Source organism: Antechinus flavipes, chromosome 2, assembly GCF_016432865.1.
Source record: "Antechinus flavipes isolate AdamAnt ecotype Samford, QLD, Australia chromosome 2, AdamAnt_v2, whole genome shotgun sequence".
NCBI classification, from domain to species: domain Eukaryota; kingdom Metazoa; phylum Chordata; class Mammalia; order Dasyuromorphia; family Dasyuridae; genus Antechinus; species Antechinus flavipes.
The window spans coordinates 618,620,015-618,633,242 of NC_067399.1; the positions used below are offsets into that span (position 1 = coordinate 618,620,015).

General features: G+C 38.1%; 1 protein-coding gene across 1 annotated transcript in view; it reads right to left on the reverse strand.

Moving 5' to 3' along the window:
- The window catches only part of WDFY4 (WDFY family member 4), a 370,289-nt gene that overhangs the window by 37,633 nt on the left and 319,428 nt on the right, over positions 1 to 13,228 (reverse strand). The window contains exon 52 of the mRNA XM_051981900.1: positions 4,028 to 4,181. Coding sequence (XP_051837860.1) covers positions 4,028 to 4,181 — 154 coding nt within the window. The remainder of the gene's footprint in view (positions 1 to 4,027; positions 4,182 to 13,228) is intronic.

A 13,228-nucleotide genomic window follows, 5' to 3' on the forward strand; every position in this document is an offset into this window, starting at 1 on the left:
GGTCCAAACAAGGACAAGGATGATGACATAGTGGTGACAACTATTATTAATGGAAACAATATAAATAATAGCTGATAAATAGATAAGCTTTAGGGATCTACAAAAAGATTAAATATATAATAATATGCATATATTACAATATTACATAAAATTTCATTTGATCCTCACAAAACCCTGTAAGATAGTGTCATAATTGTTATCATTATCCCCATTTTACAGATAAGTTCTAGTTGCTCATTCCTTTTAAAAAGTTACTTTTTTTGTCTGTTCCTTAAAGCTTTGAAAATGAGTATATATTAAAAATAAATTAAAGACATAATTATAGTAGGAACAATAAAAGCAGTCTTTAGAATGCATAACTTTCTTCATCTCCCAGGATCCCAAAGCACTTTATAAGTGTGACAAGTTTATTAGTAATTTTCTGCTGAGATTAAAATTGGTGGCTCTTCAATGGTTCCTTGATAACACAGCAGGATGAGTTGGGTGGAAAGCCAAAGAAAACATAATGGATTTTGTACAAGGTAGAGAGCTGGAATTGGATTCAAGCTCTGACTGGCACCTTCAACATTTATTTAAGCACAAGTACTTAACCTCTGAATCTGAGTTTACCTATTTGTAAAATGAGGGTAATTTTCCATTACAAAGTCCCTTAGGGCAGTTGTAAAAAAAAAAAAAAGCCTGCAGTTAATCTTTAAGTGTAAGAGTAAGTTAATAGTTATTTTTCAATGAAAATTTGTAAAGCACTCTATATGCAATGAAACATGCCTGGTGCTGGAGATACAAAGGTAGAAACCAATTTTGTTTTCAAACAGATTCTACTTTATTTAGCTGATACTGCATATATACAGATAAGCATGCATTATATACCAACTAATAGAAATTAATTTCAAGATGGAGAAAGCAATAACAATTGGGGGCATCAGGTAAATCTTGCAAAGGAGGTGTAATCCGAGTGGTGCTTTGGAGTAAGCTAGGAATTCTTTAAACACAACCCATATAAGAAAAGAAGGGAATGGGGTGTCTATGCAAAGGCATCAAGTCACATGAGAAAAGCTAGTAGGTCAGTTTGACAGGAATGGACAATGGAAGCTTGAATAGAAAGATTGAAAAAAAGCCCCTGAGAGATGTATTGTGGAAGCTTCTGGATACCAGACAAAAGAGTGAGTCTCTGGTACTTTATCAGATAACTCTTTTATGTCTTAAATAGAAGACTGTTTCCTTAAGACTCCTTAAAAGGCACTATCCTCTAACAATTAATCCTGTTGTTTAAATTTGATTTCCTCAACTTGAGGATAGTCTAAGGATATAAATAATGCAAATAGTGAAGTCTTGCTCAATAATGTTTCTCTAATAAAGAAGGCTAAGACTCTAGTTAAGGAAAATAAAAATACTGTTGCCCAGATCAGAGCTTCTCTTTCTGCCTCTGCTCTGGTTGGCTTAAACGTCCTTTGATTAGTCACATAGCAAGGCAAGTCACGGTGAAAATAGCACTGGATTTGGACTCAGAAACACTGGATTCAAGCCCTACTTCCCACTTGGGTTACTAAGCTAGTAATTCTCTCTCTCTTTTTTTTTTTTTTAATTTTTTATTTAATAATTACTGCTAGTAATTCTCGCAGGCTGAATTTGAACTTATGTCCTTCTGACTCTATCCACTGCACTACCCAGCTGCCCCTTTAAATGTTACTTTTCAACTCTTAGGGCTTTGGCTACAAATCCGAATTCTTTACTTTACGGAATGCTGCTTCTTTGGACGTTATGTTCAGTCAATCTCTTCCATGGTGATTCCAAAAGATGGGGCTTTCCAACCCCTGGGAATTCCTTAAAGTAACTCCTGGCTTGCCCGCGCCCTCTGGTACAGCTTAGGCATGATAGGGTTGAAGATCTTCAGTCTTTCTGCTGATATTCAAATTCCTCCTTTTCAGCAGCCTGTTTCTTTTCCAGCTGATTGATTATTTCATTACATTTGTCAAGGATCTTCTGCTTCTCTTCATCACCACTTTTGTCTTGGAGTTTCTCATCCTTGATGCAGTCAGCATGTTGGAATTTCTGGAAATCCTAGGAAACGCTAGAAAAATGTCCTTTCTGCTTCTCACCTGGAGTCTCATGTTTCTCGGGCTCCTGGACCATACACTCAGTGTCTTTTTTGCCCCTGGAGAAGGAGTCTTCTTCTTGCCTATGTCCTTATCCACAGCGGAAACACCGAGGATGCTATTTGCCTCAATGGCGAACGTTACTTCAGTCTGAGGGACACCCCTGGGAGAAGCGGGATTCCTCGGAACTCAAACGGACCAATCCCGCCGCATCCCTTGTCGCAGCTTTCTCTTTATAAGCCTGGACAAGCGCCCCGGGCTGGTGGCTGGAGCAGGCGGCAAGAGTCCGGGTCAGCTTGGGGGGAGTGGGGTATTGCTCGGATCGGAAATGCCATAGCTCCCGCAGCGGTGTCAGTCCCAAGGGGGAGGAGTAATACTCCACAGCAGAGGTCCGGCCGTTCTCGGATTTATCTGCAGACCGCATGGCCGCCTGGACGGCTGCACGACCGGACTGATGCTCTGGGGAAACTCCTCCCCATTGAACAAGTCCGCAGAAGTCTTTGGCCTTGGGGCATTCAGGGGGGCCACCCCCAAAATGAGACCACGGCTGATCTGTTAGTGGAGCGTCTCTTAGAGCCTTTCCATGGGTCCAGCGTGAGGCGGAAGAGGTCAGCCTTCGGCTCCTCAAAATGAGAAGTGTGGCCGTGGAGACCTTCAAGGAGGGCGTCTGTCTCAGTGCTGGCGCGGCACTGGAAGAGGCTGCACTGTGCCAGCTTGCGAGGGGTCCACGGGCTGGTGCGGAGGGGCCAGACAGCGTTGGCTCTCCCTGATGTCTTCCTTGTGCTTTCACTTGGATTCAGCGAAGAACTGTCAAACTTCTCCCCGCCAGAGTCGGCGTTCCCAAGTGGGGACTCGAATTCAAAGACTAAAGTTTCTCTTTTTCACATTTCTCTCAGCAGCACTTGTTTTGTCCCCGCCATAAGCAATAGCAACAGCAGCTGGCGCACTGATGATTTAGGATACCAGTGACGGTCCCAGCACCTTTGGGCCTGAAAAATTGAAATGGGCTGGTGCTGTGATGGTGGCACTTAGGGTAGCCTCCCAAGGTAAGCGTCAGCAATTTCTTTCATGTTGAGCAAGAAGATAATTCTGAATAGAAATTGCTGGTCTCCCCTTTGTACTGCATGGAGAGCTTAAGCCTGCCTGCATCACTCACCACCAGGAAAGGCCAGGGCTTCAGGTCTGACTGTAATCCTACCATCAGATCATTTTGCATCAAAGGTTGGGGTTCCTTACCACCTGATTTTCTAGGCATCGCTGATGGAACATTCTGTGTCAGTGAAGCCTGGGCCGGAGCTGTTTCCTTGGTCCTTAGCAGGGATCTCTATTTTGCCGTGCTGGAAGAGCCCCGATGGGAATACGTGGTCCCAGACCAGGGCCAGCTGCAGGTCTTTTGAATGGGGACATTGGGGCATCATAGCTGACCTCTGTGGAACAAGAAGAGCTGCGGTTTCCCCAAGAAACACTATTTAAAAAGCACTTATCTCAGAAGGGGAGTGATCTGTATGACAATCCATGGTCTTCTGTACGCTGACAAGCAGAGGGATATGTGCCAAAATAATGGTGGCACAGTGCTTCTGGAAGTGGGGAAAGGGGAGGATCTGGCAACAGGAGAAGGTGATGCTTTTAAAGATGATCCTTCCCCAGTGGAGTGTTATCACCAAAGTTCCAGGAATTTACTCAAAGAAGATGTGCAGGTAAAACAGCTGAGAGTCCGATGGCTACCCTTTTCACCACAGGACCATCAGCACACGTTGGAACCCCCAAACACTAGACAACTAGAAGGAGAGGACTTGTTATGCCTTTTGTGGGGAAGTAGTGGGAAGTTGGCTTGCTATTCACTCACTGGAAAGTTAGCAAAAATTTCCATAGGTTAGTGCCATAGAAAAAGGAAGCATTCACATTCTGTTTCCCACTGACTTCTGCTAACTCACCAAATTCAACATCATTGCAGTTGGTTAAAAATTCAGACAAGTAGAAGAATTCTGGAATCAGTTCCCTGACATCACTCATGTTCTCACTGGATGCCGACTCCCACGTGTTTTTCACGCTGTGGAACATCCTGTCGGCCACATCAAAGCTTCCACCCTTCAAAAAGGGAAAAAACACAGAAAAGAGGGTGTTTCATTTGGAATCTGAGGATGCTTTATGCCATGTAAAGTTTTATAGCCAATATCCACTCAAGGCAGAAGACACTTAGTAAATAGTAAAATAAATCTTTATTTTTTAAACAATCTTGAGAAGGGATATTGGAAGAAGAGAAATGACCCTTGGCCATAAAATGTTTAACCTTGTTTCTTCAAGGAAGAAGATAAGATACAATGGGAAAGAACACTATTTGGATTCAGAGGCCCTAGGACCAAATCTAGTTTTTGCTAAAGTCAACCTGTATGGCCCTGAGCAAGTCCTTTTTACCTTTCAGATGCCTCAATTTCCTCATTTGAAAAATGAGGCAGTTTGCATGATCTCTAAGCTTTTTTTTTTTTTTTTCAGAATCTAAGTTCACCAGGAAGATTAAAATAATTAAAATCTCCCCTCCATCTTCTCTACCACCTTGCTGCCCCTAACAACTCAAATTCTTCTAAGCAAACAAGAGTATGGCACTTGGAGAAGACTTGTATTCGAATCCCAGCCCTCTCAATGACAGCTTCTGGGATCTTGGACAACATCGTCTCAGATTTAGTTTCTTTATCTGTAAAATGAGGGTTTTGAACTCAATGGACTCAGTTCTAAATAAAAGGTCTCATAATCCCAAGAGAAATGCCCCTGGCTGCTAAGAGGAGCCATGGTGCATAAAGGACAGAACCTGGAGAAATGAAAAGTCCCGATTTCAAATTCAGCCTCAGAGGCTTCCTACACGTATGAACTTTCACTAGCCAATTAATTGGTGTCTGAATCTTTTTTTCTTAACTGAAAAATGAGAATAATAACAGCATATACTTCGCAGGTTTATTGTGAGAGTTAGATGAGATAATATTTGTAAAGGGCTTTGCATAGTGCATTGTATTATTCAGTTATTTCAGTCATAAATGCCTTAATAACTCCATTGGACATTTTCTTGTCGTTTGCCTTTCCTTCTCCCATTTTACAGATGAGGAAACTGAGGGAAACATGGTCAAATGACAGTGGGTCAGTCACACAGCTAGTGAATTCTATAGTTACAATATATACATTTATTTACTCCCCTTTCCCCATCAGGGCTATCTTCAAATAGGAAGATACCACTTAGAAAGGAAATTGAGCTTTCATTTAATACAATATATTTTTTCTTCTTCTTCAGTTTGAGACCATAGTGAGATTTCTGTGTCTCTCTTCCAGAACAGGGGGTCACAGGGAGGCCTGATTGAGCCAGGGAGCCATCTCTGCCCAGTCTAACTCAGACATTGTTTTTACAAGGTCATCTTGTTTTTGATTGTCATCAGATGGGGGCCCTTTGGAAGCCAATTCAAATTGAAATTAAAACAAAATAAAGGAAACTATAAATAAATCAAAAGCTAACAAGTATCTCATTGAAGTATATTAACGGGGTTTGTAGATTTAATCTGCACAATGCAGAATGTGCCTGCCAGTGATTGATGCTTTTTCATCTTTCTTTTTTTTTTTTTTTTTGCAGTTTTTATGAGTGCTGATGGTAATCTCCTGAGAAACAATATGATTTGGTAATAAAAAGATTACCTGTATTAAATAAAAATAATATATACATAGAAAATGCTGTTAGTGCTACAAATCTAGTTAAAGATATTACCACAAAGAAAAATGTTATTTTTTTCACAGCTGTCTAATGTATTTTAGCAAAAGTAATATCTTTAAAACTTAAACCTTTATTATTTATAAAGGAAGCAATAACTGATTTTCCTATTTCCTATATTAATAAATTTATTTGCATATATTTGTATCAAAATTAATGGGTTTTCTCACTTCTGGAATGCAAAAAGAAAAGAAAAACAACCTTGGAAGAAAAACCTGGAAAACAATCTAAAGGCTCTTGATATATACTCTCTGGGCTTGTGGGTTCAACTAAACTCTCATGGTTGCTCAGGGTATGCCCCTGCTAGCTCCTTTTCCTTTGTAATATGATTAGAATAAAGCAGGGAGCCTGGTGAGATTATTTTTGAAGAAATTACTTTCTACATCTATAGAAATGGATGGCATGCAAAGCAATGCAGCAAAATGTGACAATAAAATAGAAAAAGGCTTATCCAATCAAAATTCCTACCAATCAAAGGTAGGAAAGAATGAACATGGTTCAATCTAGGAACCAAAGCTTCAAATCCAAGTTCTCCTAATTGTTATTACTCCTAACTTAGACAAATTATTTTTTACCTCTGCGTCTCAGTTTCCTCATATGTTAGATGAAGTGGCTACTTTCTCTTTAAAGTCCCTTCTTTAAAACTCAAGATCTGATGCTTTCTTGAATACTCATACAGTGCAAAAATCTTCCTCAATTTAGGAGTTAATATATTTAAGAAAATTAAGTCTCCCCATGTAAATTCTTAATCTCATGAAAAATAAAACTTGGACCAAGCCTTTTAGCAATAAATCTTCCATTTTTCTTCTGCCTCTTAATTCTCTAAACCTATGTTTGTGGGCCAGCATCAACAATAAATTAAAAAATACTGTCTGGGTTTATTTCCTATTTATTCAAATTGACCTGTCTGGATCTGCATTAAATTTTTTTATGTTTTTTAGCCAAACATTAAACTGTTCCTGAGATTCTTTACTCAGAAAGAAATGGAATCCAAAATTAAATAAGATAATTCTTAATCTAATCCACAGGAAGTTCAGAGAGCATGAGTCAAGTTTACTTATATATGTGGACACATGGACAGCTAGAGACAAGCTAACATTCCTTCCTAGTGAGTGTGGCCATATCTCTCCCATCTCTAGACAAATAGATTTTCAGCAAGTATCTTTATCAGTACAATAGAATGTGAACATTTCTATGGAGGATTATCAATTTAGAGCTGGAAATGACTCCATAGGCCTTCTAATTCAATAGTTTCTTATTACAACTGAAGAAACTAAGACTAAACAGGCCAAATCTTTTAGTAATTAAGTAGACCTCAGATTTGTTCCCTGTTTTCTGACTTTAGAGTTGGTTTTTGTTTTTTGTTTCTGTTGCACTGTGCATCCTTACTGATATTGATAAAGGTGGCTCAATGAACAGAGTGCTGGGCCTGGAATCAGGAACGAGTTCAAATCCAGCATCATATATTACTAGTTGTGTGATCCTGGCCAAAGCATTTAGTCTCTGCTTGATCATTATCCTTATATGTAAAGTAGAGATAATAACACCTAACTCTCATGCTTGTCATGAAGATCAAATTAGATAATAATTATAAAGCACTTAGTTCAGTGCCTGGCATATAGTAATTAATATATAGATACAGATAAATGTATAGATATAAATATACAATTATTATTATTACTGCAAAAAAGTCTTATCAAGTGAAAAAATCTCATACAAGTAAATTCATGTGTCATTGTCCACTTGACAAATAATCCATGTAACTACAGTATCCTTATGATATTCTGGTTCTTTGTTCTCGAAGAGGATCAAAATGACTTCACTATCTTAGAGTTATAGTGTGTCTGGCTGTGAATGATCAGATCAGTGTGAGCTATGTAATTCATATTTGAATATTTTTACAATAAATGGACATGATTTTTAAGATGTGTAAATGAGAAGCCAGGCACACTTGTACAACAATGGCAGGTCTGTGAATTTGTCTAACTCTTCTAGGGACAAAACTGGAAGAAAGGAGAAACCTCACTAGAATGTTCATATCTATTGAGGTAGCCATCTACCTAGTAGGCATGTACTCTGAGGGGGTCAAAGATGGAAAAATTCTATAAATATACATAGTAGAATTTTTTTGTGGCCAAAAAAAAAGGACAGAAGCAAAGTGAGTGCTGATATGCTATGAAAGGCAAGAAAATAAAAAAAGGGAGGGAGGGAAGAAGAAAGGAAAGGAGGAAGAAAGAAAGGAAAGGAGGAAGGAAGGAAGGAAAGAAAAAGAGAGAGAGAGGGAGGAAGGAAGGAAGAAAGGAAGGAAGGAAGGAAGGAGGAAAGAAGGGAGGGAAGGAAAAAAAGACAGATACATTGATAAATGAATTTAATGGACTACAATAATTATATATATATATATACACACTAATAACATAAGCAAAATGACAGTAGAAAGTCATTCACTCTCCAAATAATTCTATTATCCAAAGTTCTATTTAATGGATGGTAAAATATCTTCTCCTTGTTAGAAAGGTGGAAGATTCAGGGATGGGATGTCATATATAATACAATAACACAGGCTTCACTTAACTATTTTACTTTGCTACAAGAGATGACGTATATGTATGTGTGTGTGTGTGTGTGTGTGTGTGTGTGTGTATATATATATATATATATATATATATACGCACATAGGAAAATGATTGTGAGATAACAAAAGTTATCAATAATTTTTTATGTCATTACATGATTTGGAAGAGATTGCCAAGTGAGTATGTTTAATTTTGAAGAAAATTATGAGTGTGTGGGGGTGGGTAGTTGAATGTGAGAAGAGATAGCCAAATGTGAATTGGCTCAGTGAAGGGAGGAAGGGGGTATAAGATATGAGAGAGGGGAAACTGGGGGAGTTTTGCCTGTCAGTAGCTTTGTGATCATGAAAAGGACTAGAAAAATGGTGGAAGGGAAAGAGGAGAGCGAAATTTATGTAAAGATTCATCAGAAACCTGGTTCTTATTTTATCTTTCTTTTTTTTTCTGTATTTTAAAAATTTTCCTCCTGGCAAATAAAAATAAGAGTCAGCAAATCCTTCTCAAAATATAAACTCTTCTATTTGGCATTTAAGGCCTTTTGCAATCTGGCTCCAACCTACCTTTCCAGACATTTCACATTACTCCACCTCCTATACTCTTGCTTGAGCCAAACTGACTTTCTTGCTGTTCCCCCCACACACCATTCCTTCTCCAGGCTCCCTGTTGTTGTCTCCCATGTCTGAAATGTTGTCCAGCCTCATCTTCATCTCTTGGCTTAGCTCAAGTGTCCATCTCCCATAGAAGTATATCAGCCCCTTCCTAATTTTTCACATTTATTTTTACTTTTCTCCACTCCCCAAATTTACCTTGTATGTCTTCTACATTTATTTATGTTCACATGGATCTTCTCTCCTTACTCTAACCCACTCAAAAGAATGGAAGATCTTTAAAAAACAAGATTGTTTCATTTTTGTCTTTGCAATTTTTGTCAGTGCCTATCCCAGTGCCCAGAATAAAGCAAGTTTTTTTTTTTTTTTTGGGGGGGGGTGGGTTTGTTTGTTTTTTAGTAAATGCTTATTAAACTAAAATGAATTAAATTGTACCAACTCATCAATCACAGGAAGCTAGGTAGAGTTCTGGATAGTATACTAGACATACTGACATCTTAAGTTCAAATGTCATTTCAAACATCTACTAGGTCTGTGATGTTGGGGAAGTCACTTAACAGTTTTCAGCCTATAAAACATGAGAGAGTGCTGGGCTCTAAGATGTCTTTTAGCTATAAATCTATCATCCTATATATGATTTTTTTCCCCAGAATTTTAGACTTTATCATTTTTTTGACTCTATTGTGTGTTTCTTTTTTATTATAATAAATTTATTTTAATACATAATGCTTTATGAATCATGATGGAAAAGAAAAATCAGAGCAAAAGGGAAAACTATGGAAGAGATTTTAAAAAAAACAGAAAAAAGAAGTGAATATAACATGTATTGATTTACATTCAGTCTCCTTAATTCTTTTTCTGGATGCCGATGGCATTTTCTTTCCAAAGTCTATTGGAATTGCTTTGGATCACTGAACTATTGAGAAGAACTAAACCTTTCATAGTTGATCACTGTACATTTTTACTGCTATTGTGTACAATGTATTCCCGGTTCTGATTGTTTCATTCACCATCACTTCATGTAAATCTTTCTAGGCCTTTCTATAATCAACTTATTCATCATTTTTATAGAACAATAATATTCCATTATCTTCATATATCACAATTTGTTCAGCCATTTCTCAATTGATGAGCATCCACTCATTTTCTAATTAGAAAAGAGCTGCTACATTTTTGCACATGTGAGTCCTTTTCACTCTTTTAAGATTTCCTTTTGCTACAGACCCAGTGATGGCACTGCTGGGTCAAAGGATATGCCCAGTTTTGTAGCCTTTTGAACATAGTTCCAGATTGCTCTCCAGAATGGTTGGATCATTTCACAACTCCACCAACAATGTGTTAGTCTCCCAGTTTTCTCACATATCCCTCCAGCATTTATCATAATCTTTTCTGTCATCTTAGCCAATCTGAGAGGTGTGAGGTGGTACCCTAGAGTTGTTTTAATTTTCATTTCTCTAATCAATAGTGATTTAGAACATTTTTTCCTATAATTATACATGACTTTAATTTCATCATCTGAAAATTGTTCACATCCTTTGACCCTTTATCAATTGGGGAATGATTTGCATTCTTATAAATTTGACATATATTTTAGAAATGAGACCTTTATCAGAAACATTGGCTGTAAAGATTTTTCCTAGATTTGTATTTTCCTTTTAATCTTGTTTCTGTTGTTTTGGGTTGTGCAAAACCTTTTTTAATTTAATGTAATCAAAATTTTCTATTTTGCCTTTCATAATGTTCTCTAGTTCTTCTTTGGGGACTCCATCATGTTTTTAAATTATTTTATTTTTCCACAATTGCATGTAAAAGCTATTTTTAACATTAGTTTTTAATGTTCAGTTTGAAATAACCTGCCTCCTTTCCTCCCCCTCTCTGAGATGGTAAGCAGTTTGATATGAGTTATACATGTGCAACCAGTGGGTTCCATCACTGAAGCAAATATTCTATAAAAGAAAGGCTTAAAAGTTGGGATTTCTAATAAATCTTGGAACTTTATTTCTTTTGTCTTTAAGCCTTTTTTAGATTTCCAGTTTTCATCACCATCATCATCATCATCATTATCTTCATCATTTCTACAGTGCTTTAAGGTTTAATAGTATTTTATATGTTACATCTCATTTAATCATCTCCCTTGTGTAATAAAATATTTGGACAAATTTCTCTTCTTGATAGGAAAGGAGTGCTCTTTCTCTGCAGCTCCACCCAGAATTCACAGTTAGGTTACAAATGCTTCCCCCTGGCCACAGGGGAAATTAATCCCAACACCTGGTTCCATTCATGAGGGGGATGGATGTTCTGCCTTCTCAGCATTGAGAAACGGAATTAGAAAGGCTTCATGTTGGGCCAAATCACAGTTGGCCAATGAATGGTGGAATCTGGCATAAAACCAAGGAACTCTTCCACTAACAACTGCACCTCTTTGGAAAAAAGTCTGGCTTTCTGAAATGCCAAGCCCTGTTGGTGTCCCACAGATGTGGAGCTTGTATTGAAATAACCAGAAAATGCTGTTGCTGATTTCAACTAGTTGTTATTTTATGAGTATCATAACCTCTCCCCAATCACTCTCCACTACAGTTAACATATGGCTTGAAAGAAAATCAGTCATAACCTTGCCTCAGGTGGTTCACAAAGTCCTTCCCAACTGTTTGTAATAATGAATTTCGCAGGGTGTGTGATTTAATTAACGCAGTACTTTATTTGCATTAGCCTATTAAACACAAAGTCATGCTGGAGTGAACAGGGGCAGAGTCGGTGACAAAAACTGGTTGCTTTGCCTCTGATTACAAGACTAGATTCTTTCAGACAGTGTGGTCAAGAAATCCTGAAGTCCACAAATTGGTGGACTCCTCCGAACCCTGGAGCTGCCTAGACCAGACCAAATAACCTCAAGACCAGGAGCCTTCTGGACAGGGCCACATCTCTTCCTGTTTACCATGGTCTTCCTGATAGTTTCTAGGACATGGCAATACACTGGCTCTGGCAGTTGAAGGGTGTTCAGAAGCCTTGAGGATCAATGTTGAACCTTCCTATCTTCCTCCATAGACCTCTCCCCATCCACTGATACTCTGCATAAATACATTTTCCAATAGTTCGCATATTTCCATCCCCTCTTAATATCAGTGACTAGTTGCTTCATCCCAGTGATACGAAACCCTAAATGCCAAAAATAAACTCCATTTCCCAACTGTAGTTTCCACCAAGAATTTGATGACTCAGGAACAGAGAAGGAGATTAATGACTACACAATTCTGCCTCACTTAAAACAAATTCAGGTGCAAGTAAAGATATCACCCATGGAGTCATTGGTCCTCTTTGAAAATGAAGGAAGAACAAAAACAACAATTCTGACCCACCTCAGCCTAACTCTTCCAGTGTCCCAATCCACATCAGTTCACCACAACCACTGCACCCACTGGAACCCATGCTCCATAATGAACACCTTCCTTTTATTTTGTCACTTCCTTTCTTGTTCTATCCATCTTCTATAGCTTACTCAGACTTGGTTCCCTCCAAAGAATACTGTATTCCTGGATACCCTTTCCAATATTTCTGCTTATACTCCCTTACTGACTGCCATTTCCAAAGACTTTTTCTACTGCTTTCATTCAACAACCTCCTAAATCGAGGTTAACAAAATTTAAATTTATCATCCAATCCAGATTCTTATAACCATTAACTATTAATCTCCCATCTTACCCAGGATGTTATCCCTATTTTCTCAATGACTTCAGTGATTGGTTTACTATCTTATTTTCTACCTCAATTCCTGTCCTTATACTGTAGCAGGAGGCCATTGCAATAACCTTCCTCAAGGGTCTTTCCATTCCAGTACATTCTCCACATAGCTGCCAAAGAAAATTTCTTTAAATATAGGTCTAGCTATCTTTCCTCCTATTCAGTAAGCTCAATGACTTTCTGTTACCTTTAGGACCAAATATAAACTCCTCTGTTTGACATCTAAAATTCTTCACTCTGACTTTCTTCTATCCTTACAATTTTCTTATATACTGCTCCTTTCCATGTGCTTTACGTCTGTCTACACTGGTTCTTATTCTGTATGTAAGAAGTGTCCTATCTCACCTTTGACTCTACTCTATGCCTGGAATACTCTTTGTCCTGGCTTCTGCCTTTTAGACTCCCTAGGCCAATGGCCAAAATCCAATGTCTTTCCCTGTCCCTAGAGGAGCTTATTTTATATGTATTGAT